Source organism: Lipophrys pholis (genome assembly GCF_963383615.2).
Source record: "Lipophrys pholis genome assembly, chromosome: 12".
NCBI classification, from domain to species: Eukaryota; Metazoa; Chordata; class Actinopteri; order Blenniiformes; family Blenniidae; genus Lipophrys; species Lipophrys pholis.
In genome coordinates, this window is record NC_137641.1 from 31,372,954 (window position 1) to 31,397,127 (window position 24,174).

Consider the following 24,174-nt stretch of genomic DNA (forward strand, 5'->3'; position numbering starts at 1 on the left):
TGACCTGTTGGGTCTTAATGGTGGCAGCTGTGTTGGAACAGAGTTCCAGTTCTGCCTCCTAGTGTTCCCTTTTTCAATTCAATTCAATTCAACTTTATTTATAAAGCACCAAATACAACATGCATTGGAGGCGGCAGCTGAGCGAGGCGCCGTCTCCCCAATGGGAGCAGTTTTTGTGTGAAATGGCGTGAGAGCACAGGAAGTCCTGAAAACTGGGAAGTCGTCCGAGAGAAATGGTGTCATGACATAAAAGGAGGCTCCTGGCATGTGACGGCGTGCAGAACTAAGGAGGGCGCCGCCAGTGAGCCGACCACGGAAACTGATTAAAGTGGCGTTCATGTCAGGATTTTCTGAGGATTCATGACTCCATAGGATGACATCATGTGACTTTTTTTCCTATAATGGAAGTGAAGGACGGCTGGTTCTGGAGAGACGCCCCGCCTCCTCTCCAGTCCAGCATTCACTCCCGCCGCACACTAACCCTTTCATTCGCCTCGGCTGCCGGCGACGCCGTCAAAGAGCGACTGTGTGCCGAGTCCCTGGAGATCCAGACACATCCAGCCAATCAGAGACTCCCAGAGGAGCACATTGATTCATACCCAGCACTCACTCACATTCACACGTCCAAATATATATATATGGTTATGTCCTAGTTATTCTCTGTATCTCACACACACACACACACACACACACACACACACACACACACACACACACACACACACACACACACACACACACACACACACACACACACACACACACACTGCTTGCTTTGGCATTTAAAGGCAGTTAAACTATTTAAATCGAAGACGTCTGGTGTGTTTCTGGTTTAAATGACAAAAGTGGATGAATGATTATTTCTGTCTTGTTTGTTTTTCCTTCCACTGACAGGAAACAAGCTGAAGACAGCCTGCAGGGGACCACCAGGATTTGCCTCCTGCTTCGGTTTGTCCGGCCGTACGTGGCTGAAGATTCAGTCATTCCAGGACGGAGCAGAACAACATGGACCGATGGAGGGAGTCGCAGCTCGCTGACAGATGAGTCGCATACGAGCGACAGGAGATGTGATCATGTCCGGAGTCTCTTCGGTTTCTACGGTTTCTTCACGAGCCTCTGACTCTTTATTTTTGTCCAAAGCAGTTCCGATGTGCGGCGAGTCGAGAGGCGATGACCTAATTCAGCTCCAATGACCTCACGCTGATAAGTGGCCGCCTCCGCCCCGGGTGATGGGACAGAATCACGAGCCGGCTCTTATCATGAGCTTACATGAATATTCCTGTTGAACTGAGGGTGTTATTGGCCATGTTGCGGCGCAGACTCCTGGCCTGGGTGTCCTGCGGCACGCTGCTGCTGCTCTGCTGCTCCCTGTTGCTCTTCTTCGTCATGACCTGCAGCCCGCCGCACTCTGACTCCCCACCGGGCTACGCCTTGCCCCACGCCGGGCCCAACCACCACGTGGGAGGTACGTGGTCGGGGATCAGACTGGGGGCCGGCGGGGCGGGGCCGGCCCAGAGCGGCGGCCCACCGGGAGGCCACTCCTACCAGGCGCTGCTCCAGGAGCGCGAAGAGCAGCACCGCCTCCACATCTCCTCCCTGAAGAAGCAGATCGCTCAGCTGAAGGAGGCGCTGCAGGAGCGCAGCCAGCAGCTGAAAGGAGTGCAGGAGAGCCTGAAGAGGGCAGCAGAGGGGCCGGGCGGGGGGGCGGGGCCACTGGGCGGCGGTCTCGGGGAAGTTCCAGGAGCCAGGAGCCAGCAGGCCGACCTCCAGGACTTTCTGAGAGGCCAGCTGTCCAAGGCGGAGGTGAGCGCCGGCACCAGGCTGCCCAGCGAGTATGCCGTGGTGCCGTTCGACAGCTTCACCCTGCAGAGGGTGTACCAGCTGGAGATGGGCCTGACCCGCCGCCCCGAGGAGAACCCGGCCCGGAAGGACAAGAGGAACGAGCTGGCCGAGGTGCTGCAGACGGCTCTGCGCCGCCTCAACTCGCCAGCGGAGAAGAGCCCGACCAGCAAAGTGTTCGCACCGTCTGACTTCGTAGAAGGTGAGGACACATTCGACTCACCTGAGTCCAGTCAGGCCTCGTTCACACTGCAGAGAAAGGTTCTGGTCACTGTGAACCACGACCGCGTGAAAGCTCCCTTTCCCATTTCACAGCAGACCCAGGCCTGCGTCACATATGGTACCACATGTGGTACCACATGTGGTACCATATGTGGTGGTTAGGGTCCTCAGGAGCGCCCCCTGCACTCCAAAGGACCTGAGTCTCCGCAGCAGACGGGGTCTGCTCTGGCCCTTCTTGTGGAGAACTTGGGTATTGTTGGACCAGTCCAGCTTATTGTTCCGAATTATTCCGAACCGCCTGTGTGAATGCAGTGAGAGTGAGTGGGTGGTTGGTGGTGGGCGGAGGGGCTGATGGTGTAAAATAGCAGCCTTGCTTCCGTCAGTCTGCTGCAGCGTTGATATGAGCTAGTGGCTATCATGGTAGTAATGCTAACTCGTTTCCACAAACAAACGTGGCGTTGGCGAAGGTCTGAGCTCTACCGAGTGTAGCTCTAGTTCTGAGTAGTTCTCATGGTGTCATGAGGACGAAGACGGGAAACGTTATGTGAACGGCGGGTAGGAACCAGAGGGTTTTGTCTGGTGTGGTCGGGCGGAGGGAGAAGCAACTTTAAGGTGAAAATCCAGAAACAGCTTGGAGGATCGGGGATGTTTGGTTTCTCATCCTGTCTTCCCTCTGCTGGCCTCGGCGTTTTCCACTTTAAACAGTAGAGGAGTGCTGCTCGCTGTTACTCTTCTTTTGTGCTTAATTCTCCTTAATGCACTCCGATGTGGATTCGGAGCAAACCTTGTCCCAGCAGCCAGACTGACAAGAAGCTTCATTCAGGGACTTCCAGGGCTGCATGGTTTTAAAATGAACCCGTCGTGTCCTCGGACGCAGATAGAAAGACATGTAGTCTAGATTGTTTCAAGTATTTACAAACTGGAAGCTTATCGCCTCCCATCACAGGAAGCTGGCCAGCTTCACAGGAAGTCCTTGATTCAAGACGCTATCAGGCTGTCTTCTTTTTTTATCTGTCATCTTCTGATTCTCTTCATTCTGTTTGTCTGTCTGATCCCCTGCTGTCTCTCTTTTGGAGGCCAGATGTCTCCGCCCACCGACAGGATACGGCAGAAATGCTGAAAACAGTGTAGTTTACATGTTGGGCCACTAGTGGGAGCTGTTGTTAGTTTTAGTACTGAAGGCACACACACACACACACACACACACACACACACACACACACACACACACACACACACACACACACACACACACACACACACACACACACACACACACACACACACACACACACACACACACACACACACACACACACGTGAACAACAGGAGAACACAGACATTCTAGTGGACAGACCACTAAGTTGGATTGTTATTATGGTGACTGTCAAAATAAAACTACCAAGTTAAAGTGTTATTATGGTGACTGTCAAAATAAAACTACCAAGTTAAAGTGTTATTATGGTGACTGTCAAAATAAAAGAACTCAGTGCAGGAGAACCTGGACTGGGAGTCATGACACTCTGGATGAAACGTCGTTCTGGTTGGCTCTACTGAGCATGTGCAGAAGAACCAGTTACTACGACCGTGGTGCCTATTAGCAGCGTTTCCTTCGTCTCCACGGAAACGGCGCCCAGGCGTTTCCAGAAAGTGTTTCTCCCGTTTCTATGGTGATGGAGTCGGAGCCTTTTTAAAAAGTTCCACCTTTGCAGATGTTTTCAAAGACTTGGGTTTTGTTGGGGGCTGCTGCTGTTCAGCTCACAACATTTAATAAACAAGGTGAAGATAAGCAGAAGAGCCTCGGGCTGTTCAGTACGCTGGCCCGTTCCATCGTTATGCACAATGTCTCTGACTTCCTTCCCAGAGAGCTGACGACAGGCACACAGACAAATATCATGGAACCTTGGAGTAAAAATGGTTTTCCTGTGAAAGATGTCATGTTTTAAAATTAGATTTAAAAACAAATAGGGAAACTCATAAATCTCAAAGGGTTTGAAATAAAGCCGCACCCTGGAGACACCAAGGGAACACTGAGAAATCTGACTTCACCAGTGTTACGTAATACCAGTCAACCATAACGAGGACTAATATATGTATATATATATATATATATATATATATATATATAATGCTGTGACTTGGTCTCCATGGAAACGCTACTTTTCTGACACACTGCTACTGGGCATGTGCACCACGGTAAATAGTTCTTCTATACATGTTTGGTCAATAACAAGAAAGGACTTTTATTGTGACAGTCAGCGTAATAATGATCCACCTTGGTGGTCTGTCCACTAGAATGTCTGTCTTCTCCCAGTGTTCATGTGTGGCTTCATTACAAAAACTACCAACAGCACCAGCTAGTGGCCCGACATGCTCACTACAAGCAAACAAGCAACTTTAACATGTGGTGGAGCAGAGTGCTCTACAATAGAATACATCAGCTGTATAAACATAGAGTGCTCTACGATAGAAGAGATCAGCTGTATAAACATAGAGTGCTCTACAATAGAAGAGATCAGCTGTATAAACATAGAGTGCTCTACAATAGAATAGATCAGCTGTATAAACATAGAGTGCTCTACAATAGAAGAGATCAGCTGTATAAACATAGAGTGCTCTACAATAGAAGAGATCAGCTGTATAAACATAGAGTGCTCTACAATAGAAGGGATCAGCTCTATAAACATAGAGTGCTCTACAATAGAATAGATCAGCTGTATAAACATAGAGTGCTCAATGTAGACATTGTATAACCAATAAAAGATACTGATAATAAAAGTTAAACAAAACCCAAAAGGATAAAACATGAGTCGTATAAAATCCATTAAGTAAAACCGTAGAAAGAGTCGGTGCCTCTCGTGGTGCTGAAGGACAAAGACAACCGTCGGAGAAGACGCCTGGTCGGCAGAGGGAAGTCCTACATCCCCGTCACCATTTCACTCCTTTCTTTGTAAATACACATTGTTTTTAAAAAGTTTCGCGGAACTTTTCCTGAAACAAAAATGCAAAAATGACACATTTTCACTTGAAAAGTTATTATTTCAAAAAGCTCCACCTTGGGAGTCCTTTCCAAAAAGTTGCGTTTTCAGTGTCTTCATGTAAACGAACCCAACAAAACTTTTGCGTTTTCACTTTTGCTCAAAGTGCCAGAGACATTGTCCCAATAGAGACATGGTCCCAATGGAGACATTGTCCCAATAGAGACATGGTCCCAATGGAGACATTGTCCCAATAGAGACATGGTCCCAATGGAGACATTGTCCCAATAGAGACATTGTCCCAATAGAGACATGGTCCCAATGGAGACATTGTCCCAATAGAGACATTGTCCCAATAGAGACATGGTCCCAATAGAGACATGGTCACAATAGAGACATGGTCCCAATGGAGACATTGTCCCAATAGAGACATTGTCCCAATAGAGACCTTGTCCCAATAGAGACCTTGTCACAATAGAGACATTGTCCCAATAGAGACATGGTCCCAATAGAGACCTGGTCCCAATAGAGACATTGTCACAATAGAGACATTGTCCCGATAGAGACATGGTCCCAATAGAGACATTGTCCCAATAGAGACATTGTCACAATAGAGACATGGTCCCAATAGAGACATGGTCCCAATAGAGACATTGTCCCAATAGAGACATGGTCCCAATAGAGACATGGTCCCAATAGAGACCTTGTCACAATAGAGACATTGTCCCAATAGAGACATTGTCCCAATAGAGACCTTGTCCCAATAGAGACCTTGTCACAATAGAGACATGGACCCAATAGAGACCTTGTCACAATAGAGACATGGACCCAATAGAGACCTTGTCCCAATAGAGACATTGTCACAATATAGACATTGTCCCAATAGAGACATTGTCCCAATAGAGACCTTGTCCCAATAGAGACATGGACCCAATAGAGACCTTGTCCCAATAGAGACCTTGTCCCAATAGAGACATTGTCCCAATAGAGACCTTGTCCCAATAGAGACATTGACCCAATAGAGACCTTGACCCAATAGAGACATTGTCCCAATAGAGACATTGTCCCAACAGAGACATTGTCCCAATAGAGACATACATTGACATAATTCCATGATTTGGCCAAACCCTAAAAGCTTCATCTGTTTCTGGAGGAAGAAACTTGGAGGGGCGAGAAGTGACGAGTCATCAGGTGTAAAATGGCGTCTGAGCCGGAGCCGTCTGTTCAGGGAGTTCCACAAGGTGGAAGTGAAGCTAGAAATAAGCAGTGACAGTCGTTACCCACAATGCATTAGGATCGTTCTCCTTCCAAAACAACTTTGCTCTAATATTTACAGCCAGAAATAGAATCCAACCTCCTGCTTCCCCTCGTCGCTGAACAAACCTTGTTCAGCTCACCGAAGCTTTTTGATCCAAATAAAGGAAGAAATCCGACTGTTTAACTTTTTATTAATAATTTAGTGAAGAATGTTGGGAGACACTGAAAGAGTTATAGAAATGAGAGGAAGACGTTTTAACACTGATTCTTCTTCTACCTGGTGAAAATGGAGCCGAGTCCTGGTTTTCTCAATCTGGTTCTATTTCAGAGGGTAGAGGGAGACAGTTTGGGTTCTACGGTTCCTCGTGGGTACGTATAATCCAGATTCTTAGATATTAACATTTTGAGGGCTGATTTAGAAGAGAATGAGAAACGGAAGCTGACCTGTGAATCCTCACCTGGTCGTCCTGACATGATAGGAGGATAATCAGGATCAGGAAACCATGAACTCCTCCAACTACAATGACTAATTACCCGGCCGGGTCAGAATCTACATATTCTTTTACAAATAGCAGTTTTATTATTGATTAGAATAGCTACCCATCCCCAAGATGTGGAACCTGAAATATGGAACGTATGAAATTAAAACACATAAAACACATGAATAAAGAGCAAAAATATATATTATATATATATATATATATATATATATATACGACATGACAGATATCTATAATATCCACCCTCCACACTGTCACCTGATTGGACCTGCTGATGAGAACATGTAGCCTGATGTTCTGCCTCCGAGCCACGAAGCAACGTTCCAGGACTTTATCAGCAGGTTCTTGAGCTTCAGGTTTTCTGGCCACAGACCTGAAGGAGGTTCTGATCGGTTCTGTAAGGTGAAGGTGACCCAGTGACCCAGTGAACAGAATGTGAGAGGCTCCTTAACCTGCTGCCGGTCTTCATGTGGGCCTGCAGGTCTGAGCCGGACGGAGAAGGACCGCGGGACGCTGTACGACCTGACCTTCAGCGGCCCGGCCCGCGGACTCTTCAGGCGCCTGCTGCTCTTCAGGCCCTTCGGCCCGCTGATGAAGGTGAAGAGCGAGAGGCTGGACACCTCCAGCGTCCTCATCAACATCGTGGTCCCTCTGTCCCGGCGCTCCGACCGCTTCAAGCAGTTCATGGACAACTTCAGGTGGGACACCGTCCACCCTCCACCCTCCACCCTCCACCCTCCACCCTCCACCCTCCACCCTCCACCCTCTACCCTCCACCCTCCACCCTCCACCCTCTACCCTCTACCCTCCACTCTCCACCCTCTACCCTCTACCCTCCACTCTCCACCCTCTACCCTCTACCCTCCACCCTCCACCATCTACCCTCTACCCTCCACCCTCTACCCTCTACCCTCCACCCTCTACCCTCTACCCTCCACCCTCCACCCTCCACCCTCTACCCTCTACCCTCCACCATCCACCCTCTACCCTCCACCCTCCACCCTCCACCGTCCACCCTCCACCCTCCACCCTCTACCCTCCACCCTCCACCCTCCACCCTCCACCCTCTACCCTCTACCCTCCACACTCCACCCTCCACCCTCCACCCTCTACCCTCTACCCTCTACACTCCACCCTCCACCCTCCACCCTCCACACTCCACCCTCCACCCTCCACCCTCCACCCTCCACCCTCTACCCTCTACCCTCTACCCTCTACCCTCTACCCTCTACCCTCCACCCTCCACTCTACACCCTCCACCCCTGAGTCACAGAGCGGCACTACGTCACTTTTTCTATTCGTTGTTCGGGTAAAATAAAAAAAAAAAGCAAAATAATAATTTGGAGTTGCACACCACAAAAAAGACTATTTCATCATATAATACAACTTTATTTTTTTTCAGTGAAATGAAATAAAATCTATTTGTTTTGATAATACTAACTATATTTTCTAGAGATACTTTCATGTGAACACCAGCTCTAATGACAGGATCAAACTGTATTATTCTTTTCTTAGCATCTTGAGCTGGTCTCACTGAGTTTCCTGAGGATTTCAACCCGCATCCTCCCGGGGGAAAGTCTGCTCATCTGCATGTCCCTTCAGGGGGGGTGGGGGGACGGGGTGGGGGGACGGGGTGGGGGGGGGGTTATCTGCAGCGTGGGAAATATCTCCCATCTCGGTGCCGGCAGGCGCCTCCGCCTCATCGCTCCTTTTCCTTTACTTGCATTCAAACTACTTTCAATTATTGGTTTTTTGTTTGTTTGTTTTTTAAAAAGGAGTCTTAAGAGGAGTCTCCAGAAGAAGACGATTATTTCTTCACTCAAAACTTTAACGCTTAATTTCAATTGTAATTGTGATGATTATGCACAAAAATAAAGAATAAAATAGAAGCAATGTTGGATCTTAGGAATTATTCAAATGTTGAATGATTTAGAAGGTTAAAAGTTGAAAGAATAAAACAAAATATTTCAGTTTTATCTAGTTATATTCCAACACTTACTGTCAATTAAAGGATGAAGGGAAAACAATCGTTTTATGTGAAGATTTAACATTAAGATTATTCTCTGGTTCAAGTTTTCACATCATGTGTGGAGTTTGCATCGTCTCCCTGTATAGACATCCAGTTCTACTTCTACTTCGAGAATATAGAGGAGAATATATTACATAATGTATAATATAACATTTAATAGAATATTATGATGGGCTGTGACACTGGTGTAAAAATGATATATTTATTTATATTATATATAATTTCCTTTTTTTCTTGTCAGGATTCACATGTTAGAAATGAATAAATAAATATTGTTGACAGTCACTGTAATAACAATTAAACTTGGTAGTTTTATTTTGACAGTCACCGTAATAACAATTAAACTTGGTAGTTTTATTTTGACAGTCACCGTAATAACAATTAAACTTGGTAGTTTTATTTTGACAGTCACCGTAATAACAATTAAACTTGGTAGTTTTATTTTGACAGTCACCGTAATAACAATTAAACTTGGTAGTTTTATTTTGACAGTCACCGTAATAACAATTAAACTTGGTAGTTTTATTTTGACAGTCACCGTAATAACAATTAAACTTGGTAGTTTTATTTTGACAGTCACCGTAATAACAATTAAACTTGGTAGTTTTATTTTGACAGTCACCAAAGAGGCTCTTCCTCTAGAAAGAAGCAGGTTCTAGTTCTGGTCCAGGGCCAGATTTAGCACCAGTTCTTTGTCTTTCCACCACCAAAGCCCCGGTCTATCAGGGGCTAAACCGGTGCTAAGCTGGCCCCACATCGTTGCTGGGCCAGAGCGGGTTCTGACACGCCATTGGCTGGGGGCGGACTTATCGCTACCTATGAGGGGGAAGAGATGCTGAACTGGCTTTCTGAAATCTCCAGCGAACACGGAGCCCCGGGAGGTTATAGAGGAAAAATTATAATAACACAGGGAAGGAGATCATTTCAAGGCGATGGTGGAGCCGTGGTTCTAGAGCTGCAGAGCTCCTCCTGTCAGTCAGCTGGTGGATCGAGAACCTAGAACCTAGAACCAGTTCTTTTCAGGCTTTTCATGGTGACATAATTGTAACTAACTTCACCTCCAGGTCTTGTTTGGCGTTCTGACCGCAGGCTGAGGTCCTCATGAGCCAGCAGGGGGCGCTCCGCTATGAGACGCTCTACAGAACTTCTTTCTAATGAAGCCAGACTTTTGGTTCCTCAGGAACTACTAAACATGTGAAAGAGAAAAGAAAGGTGTTGGATGCTGGGTGTTCTACCGCCACAGTCTCGTTTATATTGAATCAATAAAAAGTAAAAAAAAAAGATGTTTTGATGAAGAGCTGTTCCCCTACTCTGGTCCATAATGTGTGTGTGTGTGTGTGTGTGTGTGTGTGTGTGTGTGTGTGTGTGTGTGTGCAGGGAGGTGTGTGTGCGTCAGGACGGCCGGGTCCATCTGACGGTGGTGTATTTCGGGAAGGAGCAGATGAGTGAAGTCCGCAGAACCCTAGAGAACATGTCCAGGTGGGTTTTGGCGCCGCCGCCTTTTTCCCAGTTTGACACCAAAAAACACCGAATATGAAATTGCAATTTATGTAATAAACTACCGCATCACGCTCCGCCTGGCAGACGCTGTGAAAAAGGAAATATTGCCACTCATGTCCTCCTCCTGTTCTCCTCCTCCTCCTGTTCTCCTGTTCACCTCCTCCTCCTCCTGTTCTCCTCCTCCTCCTGTTCTCCTGTTCACCTCCTCCTCCTCCTGTTCTCCTCCTCCTCCTGTTCTCCTGTTCACCTCCTCCTCCTCCTCCTGTTCTCCTCCTCCTCCTGTTCTCCTCCTCCTCCTGTTCTCCTGTTCACCTCCTCCTCCTCCTGTTCTCCTCCTCCTCCTGTTCTCCTCCTCCTCCTGTTCACCTCCTCCTCCTGTTCTCCTGTTCTCCTCCTCCTGTTCTCCTGTTCACCTCCTCCTCCTCCTGTTCTCCTCCTCCTCCTGTTCTCCTGTTCACCTCCTCCTCCTCCTCCTGTTCTCCTCCTCCTCCTGTTCTCCTCCTCCTCCTGTTCTCCTGTTCACCTCCTCCTCCTCCTGTTCTCCTCCTCCTCCTGTTCTCCTCCTCCTCCTGTTCACCTCCTCCTCCTGTTCTCCTGTTCTCCTCCTCCTGTTCTCCTGTTCACCTCCTCCTCCTCCTGTTCTCCTCCTCCTCCTGTTCACCTCCTCCTCCTGTTCTCCTCCTCCTCCTCCTGTTCACCTCCTCCTGTTCACCTCCTCCTCCTGTTCTCCTCCTCCTCCTGTTCACCTCCTCCTCCTGTTCACCTCCTCCTGTTCATCTCCTCCTCCTGTTCTCCTCCTCCTCCTGTTCTCCTCCTCCTCCTCCTCCTCCTCCTCCAGTTCTCCTCCTCCTCCTGTTCACCTCCTCCTGTTCACCTCCTCCTCCTGTTCTCCTGTTCACCTCCTCCTCCTGTTCTCCTGTTCACCTCCTCCTCCTCCTGTTCACCTCCTCCTCCTGTTCTCCTCCTCCTGTCCTCCTCCTCCTCCTGTTCTCCTCCTCCTCCTGTTCACCTCCTCCTCCTCCTGTCCTCCTCCTCATGTTCTCCTCCTCCTCCTCCTGTTCTCCTCCTCCTGTTCACCTCCTCCTCCTGTTCTCCTCTTCCTCCTGTTCTCCTCCTCCTCCTGTTCTCCTCCTCCTGTTCACCTCCTCCTCCTCCTCCTCCTCCTGTTCTCCTCCTGTTCTCCTCCTCCTCCTCCTGTTCTCCTCCTCCTCCTCCTCCTGTTCTCCTCCTCCTGTTCACCTCCTCCTCCTCCTCTTCTCCTCCTCCTCCTGTTCTCCTCCTCCTCCTGTTCTCCTCCTCCTCCTGTTCACCTCCTCCTCCTGTTCTCCTGTTCACCTCCTCCTCCTCCTGTTCTCCTCCTCCTGTCCTCCTCCTCCTCCTGTTCTCCTCCTCCTCCTGTCCTCCTCCTCATGTTCTCCTCCTCCTGTTCTCCTCCTCCTGTTCTCCTCCTCCTCCTCCTGTCCTCCTCCTCCTCCTGTTCTCCTCCTCCTGTTCTCCTCCTCCTCCTCCTGTTATCCTCCTCCTGTTCACCTCCTCCTCCTCCCCCTCCTCCTGTTCTCCTCCTCCTCCTGTTCTCCTCCTCCTGTTCACCTCCTCCTCCTCCTCCTCCTGTTCTCCTCCTCCTCCTGTTCTCCTCCTCCTGTTCTCCTCCTCTTCTCCTTCTCCTCCTCCTGTTCTCCTCCTCCTCCTGTTCTCCTCCTCCTCCTGTTCTCCTCCTCCTCCTGTTCTCCTCCTCCTCTTCTCCTCCTCCTCCTCCTCCTCCTCCTGTTCTCCTCCTCCTGTTCTCCTCCTCCTCCTCCTGTTATCCTCCTCCTGTTCACCTCCTCCTCCTCCCCCTCCTCCTGTTCTCCTCCTCCTCCTGTTCTCCTCCTCCTCCTGTTCTCCTCCTCCTCCTGTTCTCCTTCTCCTCCTCCTGTTCACCTCCTCCTCCTCCTGTTCTCCTCCTCCTCCTGTTCTCCTCCTCCTCCTGTTCTCCTTCTCCTCCTCCTGTTCACCTCCTCCTCCTCCTGTTCTCCTCCTCCTCTTCTCCTCCTCCTCCTCCTCCTCCTGTTCTCCTCCTCCTCCTGTTCTCCTCCTCCTCCTCCTGTTCTCCTCCTCCTGTTCTCCTCCTCCTCCTCCTCTTCTCCTCCTCCTCCTCCTCCTCCTGTTCTCCTCCTCCTCCTGTTCTCCTCCGCCTCCTCCTCCTCCTGTTCTCCTCCTCCTCCTGTTCTCCTCCGCCTCCTCCTCCTCCTCCTCCTGTTCTCCTCCTCCTCCTCCTGTTCTCCTCCTCCTCCTCCTGGTCTCCTCCTGTTCTCCTCCTGTTCTCCTCCTGTTCTCCTCCTGTTCACCTCCTCCTCCTCCTGTTCTCCTCCTCCTCCTCCTGTTCTCCTCCTCCTCCTGGTCTGGTCGCTCCAGAAACCTTCAGTATTCTAAGTTTCTAGCTCCTCCTTGATTTTCCTCATTTGAATATTGGATCATAGGAGCTACATTCAGAATCTGCTGTGTCTGTGTGAGCTGGACTGGCTCCGCCCACACATGCCCATCTTGGGAAGAGGAGGAAGTACTTCCTCTGGTGGTGCCATGTGCCAGAGCAGAGCTGCCTAATTGTGGGAGGAGTCAAAGGGAGGGCCTACCTTGATTGGGATTGGCTAAACCCCCGATGACACTATATAGGGTTTGATCTCTGATTGGCTGCTTGGAGCAACACACTTTTTAAAACCTGAAACAAGCCAGGGACAGAGAGGACAGACTGTCTTCACTTCTGGGACGTCAGTCCAGGTATGGGGACGAGTAGTCCTGCTGGAGAACCTTCAGGAAGTAGATTTAGTGTAACATGATCCTTTAAAGATCAATTTATTCACACAGTTTTAAACTGATTGATCATTAAATTAGGCTTCATGCTTATATAATCAAATCTAAACACTTTAACATTTGAGGACTGGCCAGTCGACACACACACACACACACACACACACACACACACACACACACACACACACACACACACACACACACACACACACACACACACACACACACACACACACACACACACACACACACACACCTAATTCACAAACAAGTCAATATCAGTTTGCATCCCTAGAGGCTGATAAGATTCTGTTCATCTCATTAAATCCAGCTGTTTGTCTTCTTCTGGGTTCTTTCCAACTATATCACACATCCCAGCTCATGTTTCCTCCAGAAGCTTCTGCATGACAAGAGTCAATATAAACTACTGGAGATAAACTTCCCATGAGTCCAACAAGACCTCAAACGTCCCGGCTGTCACCAGATTGAAAGGAGGTTTTTACTGCAGGTGATCATTACAGGGAGCCACATTTCAGAAGCTGAACTTGTTCTACTGCCTCAAACCAAATCAACCCAATATCATCGCTGAGCAAGTAAATCAGAGCCTCAGGCCTCCAGTACACCACAAGGTTAGTCGGATGGATGGATGGATGGATGGATGGATGGATGGATGGATGATGGATGGATGGATAGAATTGTATTGTCTGACCCAAAGGTGTCAGCTCAACATTGCATAACACGCACACACATAGAAGGATTAAGAACAACAATACTCCAAATAAAATGAAAAGGCTAAAATCAATGTAGTTTTTATGCCTGGCCGCTAGAGGGTGCTGTTGTTAGTTTTAGTAATGAAACCACACACAGGCATGTAAGGGAGAACAAGTTGGATAGTTATTACAGTGACTGTCATGTGCAGATGAACTAGTTACTATGACTAGTCACCACATTTCAGAAAAGCTGCATTAGCCTTCGTTTCCACTGAGTGTTTTAGAGAAGTTGCATTTCACCCGTTTCCATGGTAACTGAGTGGGAGCGTTTCTCCGTTGTCGTGTGAACAGACGCCCTGAAACACAACTGAAGTTTTCCACTTTCACTTGAAAACGTTTCCACTGCTGGATCCTCCAGACGGGTCGGTTCTGAGATAAAGACGACCAGCAGATAGATGTACTCCCAGAGGTGTAACTGGGGGGGGGGCAGCAGATAGACGTACTCCCAGAGGTGTAACTGGTGGGGGGGGGGGGGGGGTGGGGGGGGGGCAGCAGATAGACGTACTCCCAGAGGTGTAACTGGGGGGGGGGGGGGGGGCTCGACAGACTGAAGAATAATGAATGAAACCGTGGAGGAGAGTCTGCAGAGGAGAGAGGGAGTCTGTAAAGGAGGATGAGTGATGTGTTCAGAGGAGGTACCAGTCGATGTGTATTAATAATTACTACCAAGAGAGGGGGGGGGGGGGGAGGGGGGGGGGGGGGGGGTAATTACACACATTATCTAAGGATGGAAGAGGAGGGTCAGCGAGGATTATGTCAGAAAGAGAAAAAAGAGGTTGAAAGGTGGTGTTTCGTTCCGTTCTCGACACGGCGGAGAAGACCAGCCCGACTGGAAGACGATCGTGAGTCTAAAGTAAAGCATCGATTAGAAAGAGGAAGTGCATCACAGCCGAATGACGGCGAGTTCGTAAGTTCTCTCCCTTCAGTAGTCGAAGGAAGTCCTAGTTTCATAAGGAATCAGTGAGATGGTGGTTTTCACTTCCTGCCCATTAAAGTAGAGCCTGAATCAACGTGGGTGGAGCTGCCACTGCATGAAACAGCTTCTTCCTGCTTCAGCCTCTAAAGGATTATGGTCCAGATGAAGGCTGAGCAGGATGGCAGTATGAGCTTGTTCTCATGTGAACCTCCAGGATGACTGGACCGGAGTGAGAGGCAGAACTCAGGATGAGGAATTTAAAAGATAAAGAGTTGTCAGAGTGCTCCTCCACAAGATGAGACTCAGTTTGAATAAAAGCAGAGGAGCTGAACTTCAGATCGTCTCAGTTCCCAAACTAATTCGTCCCTAAAATAGAACAATCGCTTCAAACCAACTGCTGATCAAATGAGATTAAAGATAGAACTGAAGATAAATGGACAATTAACGGGAAGAGTGCAGCCGCAGGTTTGCTGAAGCTCAGTGAGGGAAAAGAATCCAGCAGAAGCGCAGACCGACGTCTCAGGGTGGAGATGAATCTCATACATCAGCATTAAAACTAGTTCTAATGTACTAATGCTTCTACAGCCTCTGACATGTTCTCCAGGATACACAGCTGAGAGTCCCCCCACTGCGGTCATTGTTTGTATGGTCAATAAGGCCGAGGGGAGGAGGAAGGGGCCGAGGACAGAGCCCTGGGGGACACCGGAGGACAGAGCCCTGGGGGACACCGGAGCCCTGCGGGACACCGGAGCCCTGGGGGACACCGGAGGACAGAGCCCTGCGGGACACCGGAGGACAGAGCCCTGGGGGACACCGGAGGACAGAGCCCTGCGGGACACCGGAGCCCTGGGGGACACCGGAGGACAGAGCCCTGGGGGACACCGGAGCCCTGGGGGACACCGGAGGACAGAGCCCTGCGGGACACCGGAGGACAGAGCCCTGGGGGACACCGGAGGAGAGGGGAGATAGCGGGCATATGAAAGATTTGAAGTGAGTGCGACCAGAGAAGTTCCTGGTGAAACAGATTAGAGTTCTTCTCACTTGTACCACAAGAATCTGTGGACTTTGGGCCATGACAGGAAGCTGACTCCGCCTCCGAGGTGCATGAGTCCAGGTGATGGAGGGTTCTAGGTCATGACCTCGTAGACACAACGGGTTGGCCCTTTGTCCCAATGTATTGATTGATCTGTTCTGATTCTGGAGCTGTATTAACCCCCGAGGGGAACCTTGAATCCCGGCTGGATGTCCCACCAGTCACTTCTCTCTGCTTCAGCAGAGCTGTTCAAACAGCGCCATCTACAGGAGCTGCTCAAACATTTCTTATGATTGGAGGAAACCGCATCATTGGATTGAAGGGTCTGTTTCCATGGCAACATGTGGTCAACATGCACCGTACACTGTCTTGAACCACCGAAGTGACACGTCCCAGTCTGTCCCCCTCTGGAATGTCCCAGTGAACAAGACAGCAGGGCGACGCTCTGCGGCCATGATGGTTCCTCTGGTCAACGTGTCGAGGAAGGTCGCCTGAACGAGGTTCTAATGTGTCGCTTCAGGAAGAGCTCAGCTTGGGTTCTTCCTGTGAGGTGAACTACAGTACTTCAGTACCTTATACTACCTCAACATATTCCAGCCTGTGACTTCAGGAAAGTGATGCACTGTTGGCCTCAGTAAGATGAAGGTACCGGAGAGTGTTTGATCCCATTGTTTCTCAGGAACTGGGGGATTCCTTAGGAACCGGCTGTGGTCCGTTATCAGATGGCAGCTCTCCTCTGGCAGCTCTCCTCTGACAGCTCTCCTCTGGCAGCTCTCCTCTGGCGGCTCTCCTCTGGCAGCTCTCCTCTGGCCGCTCTCCTCTGGCAGCTCTCCTCTGGCAGCTCTCCTCTGGCAGCTCTCCTCTGGCGGCTCTCCTCTCGCAGCTCTCCTCTGGCAGCTCTCCTCTGGCAGCTCTCCTCTGGCAGCTCTCCTCTAGCAGCTCTCCTCTGGCAGCTCTCCTCTGACAGCTCTCCTCTGGCAGCTCTCCTCTGGCCGCTCTCCTCTGGCAGCTGTCCTCTGGCAGCTCTCCTCTGGCCGCTCTCCTCTGGCCGCTCTCCTCTGGCGGCTCTCCTCTGGCAGCTCTCCTCTGGCAGCTCTCCTCTGGCGGCTCTCCTCTGGCGGCTCTCCTCTGGCGGCTCTCCTCTCGCGGCTCTCCTCTGGCCGCTCTCCTCTGGCAGCTGTCCTCTGGCAGCTCTCCTCTGGCCGCTCTCCTCTGGCCGCTCTCCTCTGGCGGCTCTCCTCTCGCGGCTCTCCTCTGGCCGCTCTCCTCTGGCAGCTGTCCTCTGGCAGCTCTCCTCTGGCAGCTCTCCTCTCGCAGCTCTCCTCTGGCGGCTCTCCTCTCGCAGCTCTCCTCTGGCCGCTCTCCTCTGGCCGCTCTCCTCTGGCAGCTCTCCTCTGGCGGCTCTCCTCTGGCCGCTCTCCTCTGGCGGCTCTCCTCTGGCCGCTCTCCTCTGGCGGCTCTCCTCTGGCGGCTCTCCTCTGGCCGCTCTCCTCTGGCACCTCTCCTCTGGCGGCTCTCCTCTGGCAGCTCTCCTCTGGCGGCTCTCCTCTGGCCGCTCTCCTCTGGCCGGCCGTGTGAAGCCAATGCACTCTGAATGACTGTCAACGACAACTAAAGCTCCGTCTCTCTGCAATCTGCCTCCTGCCTGTGGTTCTGTGTGTTGGTGTCCAGAGAGCTGAGCTTCAGGAACTACACGCTGCTGCAGCTGGACGAGGAGTTTTCTCGGGGGCGGGGTCTGGACGTCGGCGCTCAGGCCTGGAAGGGAGGCAACGTGCTGCTCTTCTTCTGCGATGTGGACATCTACTTCACGGCCGACTTCCTCAACTCCTGCCGACTCAACGCGCAGCCCGGTGAGACCCTGGCGCCCAGCCCGTCATGATGCTTTACATCGTGGAAATGGCTCTGACCACCGTTGTCGTGTAAAACGGACCCCCGGGGCAATAAAATGTCTGTTTTTCACTCGAAAATGTGGTGGAAATGAGCCTCACATGGGAAACAGTGCATCAGTTCTAGAGGAAAACGAATTAAACTGCACTGGATCATGATGATGGTGAGTTCATCTAAACTTGATTGAGTTTTTATCTTTTGAATTGACATCAAAGATCATCGAGATACATTTCAATTTGACCCATTTAATTGTTAAGCACTTTTAGCAGTGGATCTTTTAATCACAAGTTCATAAACAAAGTATATTTCAGTATATCTCAGTCTGTGACCAGGACCAACGTCAGTCTTACGTCTTTAAATGAAGTCACTGAGCAGTAATTTCAGGATAAAATGTGCTTGAACGTAACAGAATGATGAGGAGTCGTTCTGACTGCTTTAATGCGCTCCTCCAGAAAGCGTCGCTCTATCTCACCGGTCGGCAACCTTCAACTCTCCAGAGCCATTTGGACTCATTTCCCACTGAACAGAACACACTGGGTGTTTTTACAAACTCCCCCTGACAGCGTGGCTTCGAGGCTAAATGCTGCTTTGCTATCTTTCATGACAGCGTCACTGATTCCTCAGCTCGGCTCTCAGTTAAGGCTTTTCCACCAAAAGGATCAGGTTCTAGTGCAGGTTCTAGTTCAGGTTCTAGTTCAGGTCTTAATGAGCAGCTCCAAAGAAGCGGTTGTGTTTCCATGGTCAGGGAGCCAGTAGAACCACGTCATCACATCACTGGTTCCACCAACGTAGCGCCGGCAGGATCCAGGAACCAGGAGACGGACTGTCCCAGTGGTTTGGTCCGGGTCGCTCCATCTAGTCTGACCAGAACCTCGATGAAGACATTGAGTCTCCTCGTCGCTCTATTGGTGGTTCTTGGACATTCCATAGTGACTTTCTGCTGCTTTCACTTTATTTCTGGACGTGTCTGAATCAAAAGCTTCAACATGGAGGAATGGAGGTGTAGAATGATAGAACGCTGCTCTGCAGCCGTTTCCATGGTAACCTAGGTAACCACTCTGATTAAAGTTCTCTTTGCCATTAAAAGGCTCATTTTGTGGCCAAAAAAATCCAAGCTTTCATTTCCAGTAGTTTGTAGTTTGTTTAGTAGTTCCTGATGAACCAAAAGTCTGGCTTCATTATAAAGAAGTTCTGTGGAGCGTCTCATAGCGGAGCGCCCCCTGCTGGCTCATGCAGACCTCAGCCTGCGGTCAGAACGCCAAACAAGACCTGGAGGTGAAGTTAGTTACAATTATGTCACCATGAAAAGCCTGAAAAAAATATAAATGGAAAACTGCTTCTAAATGAAAGCTCTAACCAGCTGACAGGGCAGCGCAGGGACTCTGCAGCAGCAGATTGAAAGCCACGGCTCTGCCATCGCGGAAAACTTTTTCTCGTTCCCTCTTTTTATTAATTTGAGGGAGCCATCTATGATCTCCTTCCCTGTGTTATTATAATTTTTCCTCTATAACCTCCCGGGGCTCCGTGTTCGCTGGAGATTTCAGAAAGCCAGTTCAGCATCTCTTCCCCCTCATAGGTAGCGATAAGTCCGCCCCCAGCCAATGGCGTGTCAGAACCCGCTCTGGCCCAGCAACGATGTGGGGCCAGCTTAGCACCGGTTTAGCCCCTGATAGACCGGGGCTTTGGTGGTGGAAAGACAAAGAACTGGTGCTAAATCTGGCCCTGGACCAGAACTAGAACCTGCTTCTTTCTGGAGGAAGAGCCTCTTTGGTGTTATTGTGTCGCTCCTCTTAAGAAGTTTGTTTCTAAAATCAACAGTTTAACTGAAGCTTTTACAGTTTTCTGTTTGGTTTGGGGGATTGGAGCCTCTTTCAGGCCCTCGGGCCTGATGTTTGACCCCCCTGCTCTAACCCCCCCCCCCCCCCCCCCCCCCCCCTTCACCACAGGTAAAAAGGTGTTCTACCCGGTGCTGTTCAGTCAGTACCATCCGACTGTGGTCTACGGAGGTTCTGAGCACATCCCGCCTGTGGAGCAGCAGCTGGTAACTCACCAATCACATGCATCTTCCTCCGTAACCATTTAAAAAAGAACATCAGCACGCTCAGCAGGGGGCGCCGCATCTACATAATAGGTTGAGAAATAATCCGCCCTCCAGCTGCGAGGTGCACAGATCCTGTTTAGTGGAGCTGACGCTCGGATCTCCTCTTTTCCAGGTGATCAAGAAGGAAACCGGCTTCTGGAGGGACTATGGTTTCGGCATGACCTGCCAATACAGGACCGACTTCATCAGCATCGGCAAGTACTGCAGAGCAGAGCAGAGCGCAGCACGCAGTGCTCTGGGGTGGTGAGGAGGGGTTACATAACTCTTCTTCCAAATGGCCACAGAAATAAGCTGCACTGCCAGTGGACGTGAAAAACACAACACACACTGCCTCTGGATGGCGCTACTCTTCCTCACTGGAAGCAGCTTGAGCTTCAGCAGCAGATTCATTAGTTTAGCTCATCGCCCCACATCGCCCCCTGTCCTTCAGTACAGGAAGAGCAGCTCTGAAGACACATTGACTTCAACTTAGAGTCCCTTCAAAATAAAATCAATTAGAGGCTGCAGTCAAATTCAGAGCGCACACACACACACACACACACACACACACACACACACACACACACACACACACACACACACACACACACACACACACACACACACACACACACACACACACACACACACACAGATGTAAATGTTGACTCATAGCTGCATCAAGTTATAAAGTACAACTCCAAAAAGACCAGAAGTACTTCTGGGGGAAATACTAATGCCGTCTTATGTCCTGAGGTGGTCAAACCGTCCCACAGGTAGGTTCTGGTGCCTCAGTTTATGGAGTTCATTATTACCTGCAGATCATCAATAGACTAAAATAAAACCAAATTACAACTGGAAGTTTATTTCACTTATAAATGCCACATGCATAATGATTTAATCATATTTTTCCTTTTTTTTTTTAACAGAGAGTTAAACATCAAAAGTATATTTTCCTGTAGTTTTCATTGTATTTGTTTAAATCAGTAGAGATTTAATGAGTGAAACATGTGATGTACATTACATAGTACTGCTTACCATCATTTCTTTCAAACATGGAGCAATATCTAAAAAATCTTTATTACTTATGAAATACATTTTAATATTTACGTTTTAATGATGAACAACAACATATTTACAACTAAATGTAGGCTAAAAGATGTTTTCCTCTAATTTGCAATGAAGGTTTAAAAGAATACTTGATCCTGTTATAGTGACGTTACTCTGATCATCATACTCGTCCTTCGGCCTGTTTCACCACCGACAACTGGTTTCATTGATTTAAAGGAAGTTAGTTTGACTAATTCACCGAAACGAGTCAAAGAAACTAAATGTTTGCATGAAAGTATTTAGGTCAGGACTGGTTGGGTAAGGACTGTTTCCAAAAGTGGCCTGCAAGAGGCTCCAATCCGGCAGAACCAAGAAAATGATCCAAACTTCCCACAAAATGTGAATTTTCTTTTTTTAACAGCACATTTTCCCCAAAATGACAAAATCCAGAGGAAAACTGTGATACTACTACAACTACTACTACTACTACTACTACTACTACTACTACTACTACTACTACTAATGTCCCGCTGTGTTTTAGGTGATAATAAATACTATGAAGAGGGCGTGTTTCCCACCTCACAGGCTCAAGCTCCTCCTCACATCTGGATTTTATTGTTTGAGGTGAAGATCCACAGAAACCAGTTAAATCCTCCGTTGAGCCTCGGAGCTTCAGGCGCCGTGATGGAAACCCAGCGTGTGCAGGAGGGTTAGCGCTGCACGTGTCTGAACACGCAGCTTTAAACACGTCTCATTTAAATAAACAATTCTGGGAATCATGTGTGTCGTCGGTCCACAGACCAGAAGTTCTGATCGGCACCGGACCCGGTTTCACCCCGGCTCCACTCTGTTTTCAGGAGGGTTCGACATCGACATCAAAGGCTGGGGCGACGAGGACGTCTACCTGTACAGGAAGTACCTGCGCAGCCACCTGCTGGTGGTCCGGGCGCCGTCACGCAGCCTCTTCCACCTGTGGCACGAGAAGCAGTGCGCCGACGAGCTGCTGCCGGACCAGTACAGCAAGTGTATGCGGTCCAAGGCCATGAACGAGGCCTCGTACAGCCAGCTGGGGGCGCTCTTCTTCAGGCACGAGATCGAAGCTCACCTGCGCAAGCAGCAGCAGCAGAAGACCTGAAGAACGCAGAGCGGGAGGACTGACCTGGCGCCGCCGCCGCCGCCGCCGCCGCCTCCTGAGGGAAACTCTTCTCTGAGAGTTGGAGCGACAGATGAACGCCGCTCTCCCGTCGGCGGTAAAAACTCAGCGATGCTGATCTGAGCTTCCAAACCAGACGCCGTGGTGACGTTTCACCTTCTCACCTTGTGGTCGGACGCCGCCTCTCAATAACAAGCGGCGCCGCTCCACTCGTGAGTTCAGAAGTTAGCTTCGGAGAAGTGCCAAGTTTCAAGCTCAAAGTTATTTTACAGCAAGAAACTTCAATAAAAACAAATGACAGAAATCAGGACTTAGTTTACAAAGTTTTTCAGTGAAAACGTGTTTCTGGAGTCGGTTTACAACGCAACTTTTTGAAAACACTCCGAGTCACCATAATTACAATCCAACTTGGTCTGTCCTCTAGAATGTCCGTGTTCTCCCAGTGTGTGTGTGTGTGTGTGTGTGTGTGTGTGTGTGTGTGTGTGTGTGTGTGTGTGTGTGTGTGTGTGTGGGTTGTTTTCATTCCAAACACAACCAACAGCACCCACTAGTGGCCTGGCATGCTAACTACATTGTTTTCAGCGTTTCGACCCAACTTCCCGTCAGTGTGGATGGATGATGGATGATGGATGATGGATGATGGATGGATGATGGATGATGGATGGATGATGGATGATGGATGATGGATGGATGATGGATGATGGATGGATGATGGATGATGATGGATGGATGGATGATGGATGGATGATGGATGATGGATGGATGATGGATGATGATGGATGGATGATGGATGATGGATGATGGATGGATGATGGATGGATGATGGATGGATGATGGATGATGGATGATGGATGGATGATGATGGATGATGGATGGATGATGGATGGATGATGGATGAGTGCAGTTATTACATTTTGATGGCAAAATGTAATAACTGGATAAACTGTTATTACACTATTAGCATGTTATTACATTGAAAAAAGCCAAAGTCATTGTGAGATATTACGTCACTGGGTTCACTACTGTAGTGCTTCTGCACGCTTCTATCACACTCACACACCAATGGAGGCTCAGTCCCTCCACTGGGAGCAGTTTGGAGTTCAGTGCCTTGCTCAAGGACACTTCAACATGTGGACAGAGGTGAGAAGGGGAATCGAACCTGCAACCTTCCCACTGAGAAGCTCTTTATAATCTTTTGAACTTTAAAGCAGCCCTGCAGACTCCAGGTGATCCGGGTCCATCTCTTCATCCACGATGTGAAGACAGTTTATATTTGAAGGTGAGGGTTGGCTTCCGGGGAGGAGCCCGGCCTCGTGTCCAGCTCCCGCTGTGGGACTGTCTCAAAGCCGTCCAGGAGGAGACGTGTGGACCCAAAGCGTCTCTGACCTTTGTGCCTTCAGGGAATCAAACATGAACTCCAGTCAACGCTGAGCAGCGCTGCAGGCTGGATGTGTGGGGAAACAGCTCCACCCACAGGATGGACGGGGAAGTGACACGCTCTTCTAGAAGTATTTGTTCTAAATTATTGATCAGTAATCCACATTCCTTTATTTAGATTTGCTCTCATGTTTTATCTTAAACTGCCTGAACATAAATGTTATATGTTCCTCTTTATTAATGAAGTGAAAGAAAAACATGATGTCCTGAATAATAATAGTTATTTCTTAACGACCTTTATGTGTTTATGTCAACAACACAACTAAACCTGGGATTATATCGAGGTTAGACAACAACACAACTAAACCTGGGATTATATCGAGGTTAGACAACAACACAACTAAACCTGGGATTATATCGAGGTTAGACATTATTGATTTTATATGAGAGTAAAATTCCAATGTTGACGATAAGTCGGAGAGACGCTATTAATTTAAATTTGATTGATTTTATTGGTCGAATTTAGGAAGTTAATCCAAAGTGCAATAATAAAGACTGAAAGTCAAATAAAATATTCAACCAATTTTACCATCTGGGAGTTTTAAATGTGTTTTCCTTTATGTTTGAGCACTTCTAAGAACCAGCTGTTTTTGGTAAAAGACCAAAGACGTGAAAAGGCACTTTTTAAAAAATATATATATATTTTCAATTGTTTGCTTTATTAATTTGATCATGTAAAAGATTTAAATAAACATGTTTGTACTATGTGTTCATGTTGTTTCTTTGTTGTGT

The 24,174-nt window shown here is 48.9% G+C and overlaps 1 protein-coding gene across 1 annotated transcript in view; it reads left to right on the top strand.

Annotated features, from left to right (window-relative positions):
- csgalnact1a (chondroitin sulfate N-acetylgalactosaminyltransferase 1a) overlaps window positions 1-22,314 on the top strand; it is a 36,469-nt gene extending 14,155 nt beyond the window's left edge. Inside the window, exons 2-8 of the mRNA XM_080477552.1 lie at window positions 895-2,041; window positions 7,279-7,495; window positions 10,204-10,305; window positions 17,507-17,685; window positions 19,669-19,763; window positions 19,936-20,017; window positions 21,710-22,314. Of these exons, the coding sequence (XP_080333678.1) occupies window positions 1,270-2,041; window positions 7,279-7,495; window positions 10,204-10,305; window positions 17,507-17,685; window positions 19,669-19,763; window positions 19,936-20,017; window positions 21,710-21,987 (1,725 nt within the window). The 5' untranslated portion in view covers window positions 895-1,269 and the 3' untranslated portion in view covers window positions 21,988-22,314. The remainder of the gene's footprint in view (window positions 1-894; window positions 2,042-7,278; window positions 7,496-10,203; window positions 10,306-17,506; window positions 17,686-19,668; window positions 19,764-19,935; window positions 20,018-21,709) is intronic.
- Window positions 22,315-24,174: the final 1,860 nt, after the last annotated feature.